The following is a 2,162-nucleotide window of genomic DNA, read 5'->3' as shown; positions in this document are numbered from 1 at the left end:
ATGGACGATACCATAGGAGTACCTATCTCACGTTTTACACTTGTTAGACTGCTATAAAGCGTGCATTCGAAAAAAATGTTCAAAAATTTTTTTATGCCGAATATTATTTTAAAAAGTATTTGTAAAAATTTTCGTTACTTACAATTGAAAATAAATTAAAAAAATTTTTTAAAATAAATTTTTATTGGGGCGCATCATAATACTATTATTTATTATCTTTGGCAAGAGTTCAATTTCCTTTTTCCTTCAGTAGTAAGCGGCAAGGCTTTTGAAGATTCGCTTGATTTTTATTGTTTTGTTTGATCTAATTTAATTAAATAAAATTAAATTTGTTATTTTATCACTCTAATTTGAGAAAATGAGTTCCAAGTCATTAAAGTTAGGAGATGGATTTATGAATGTTGAAAAAGCTGTTAATGTGATAGAAAGTTTTTTTTTAAAGAAAACTACTGTTCAATGAAGGTTGACAGTAAAAAAAAGTTAAAAATTTTAACAAAAAATGTTTTCTGGAAAGCACCAAAATTGTTGATCTTGATCCAGATTTGCAACACAGTCAGAGGTTGTTTTTATATTTATAAAATATTTTCAAGCCTTAAGTTCAATTATTATAAATATTTAAAATTTTTATACAATGTTAATTTTTGTATATTTGACAATGGGTATTGCATTAGGGAGGTTTGTAACCACTATGGAAATGTTAAACCGTCTGCAAATTTGCATCAGAGTTGCCAGAAAGCAAATTTTTAAAAGCGTTCGCCTGGTTGAAGGATGTCGAGGCTAAGGCAAAAGATGGGTCATGGGAAAAAGTTCTTTTTTGCAAGACATTCCTTCAGTTGTTGAGATTGAGGTTGGTTGGTTTGTTTGTTTTATTAATTTACTTGGTAGATAGATAGTCAAAAAAGTACATTACAAATCACACTGACAAATCCAATTAGTCTGCAACAGTACATTTTATATCACTATGTCAAAAAACAATATGCAAGTAGTTAAAAATATATGACATAATAATAATTAATTAAATTACCAGGCTGTTGAAGATGACGTATCAAGCAGCAGTGAACAGGAGAATGTTGCAGATCATGTGGCCAGTGGCAGTCAACCAGTAATCATAGAAGATGATATTGCTGATAACTTACAGGTTAGAAAATGGACAAGCTGCCAATTCAAACATTCTGTATCTTGTTGCTATCAAGCGCAAAGGACGTCCAGCAAAAAGGAAACAACAACTGTTTCAACAACGCAAACTTACATTTGAAAATTTGTGTCTGTCTGCGCAAGATCAACTCAGACTCTCATGGGTTTTATCTGAAGAAACAGCCAAAAACTATGTTCAAACGGATTGCATAGCATCAATTAACGACGTTAAAGAAATAATTGGTCCAAGATGCACAGATGACCGTGCTAATATGTCCACCTTGAAACAAGAGACAACCCAACTCGAACTTCTTGGGTGCAGTGTGATGGCTGCATAAACTGGTATCATTGTTCATGTGTTGAAATGAAAAGGTTACCGAAGGACCATGGTTTTGTCGACAGTGTTTATATAACTATCTTAGGTCTTTTGGTAACTGTTTCGTCTTAACACATGAACAATGTACCCATGTGCATTACTGTGTAAATATGTGTGTTTGTCTGTGTGTGTTACTATATGACACTTGATATAATAAATTTTTTATTTTAAAAGTTGTCATTCTATAACAAAAATTCCTTATATTGTCTTAATAAACATCAAATTTTGCGCTTTGACTGCGTCCTGTATCGTCAAAATAAACTTTGTTTTACAAACTTCGGCCATCTCAACGTTGAATTCGCGTGCGAATTTCACGCTTTTCACCGTCAAAACGTCGTATTCGCCCACTCGTGATTCCCACGCCTTATAACATTTCGACGTGCGGATTCCTCACGATATATAATTTCTAACATCGTATTCACCCGTTCGTGATTCGCACGCCTTATAGCATCTCAACGTCGAATTCGGCGTGCGGCCTCACGCTATATAGCATTAACACGTTCAACCCGCACACCTTATAGCATCTCAGCGGCGTATTCGCTGTGCGATTCCGCACGCCCTATAGCACAAGTCTATTGGGCGTACACGCCGACCATGAACTTGTTAGACTGCTGTAAGGCGTGCGAACGAAAAAATATGTTCAAAAAATTTT

General features: G+C 34.3%; 1 protein-coding gene across 1 annotated transcript; it reads left to right on the top strand.

Moving 5' to 3' along the window:
* HELRODRAFT_164981 (hypothetical protein) lies at positions 1 to 1,472 on the top strand (the record flags this gene model as incomplete). Its single annotated transcript, XM_009030892.1, has 5 exons — positions 1 to 42; positions 463 to 559; positions 724 to 847; positions 1,028 to 1,102; positions 1,289 to 1,472. 5 exons carry the CDS (start codon positions 1 to 3, stop codon positions 1,470 to 1,472), a joined length of 522 nt encoding a protein of 173 aa, XP_009029140.1.
* Positions 1,473 to 2,162: the final 690 nt, after the last annotated feature.

This window comes from Helobdella robusta, assembly GCF_000326865.2.
Source record: "Helobdella robusta unplaced genomic scaffold HELROscaffold_7, whole genome shotgun sequence".
In the NCBI taxonomy this organism is placed as follows: domain Eukaryota; kingdom Metazoa; phylum Annelida; class Clitellata; order Rhynchobdellida; family Glossiphoniidae; genus Helobdella; species Helobdella robusta.
The sequence above is the reverse complement of the archived record's forward strand: the minus strand, read 5'-3'. Positions and strand labels throughout refer to the sequence as shown.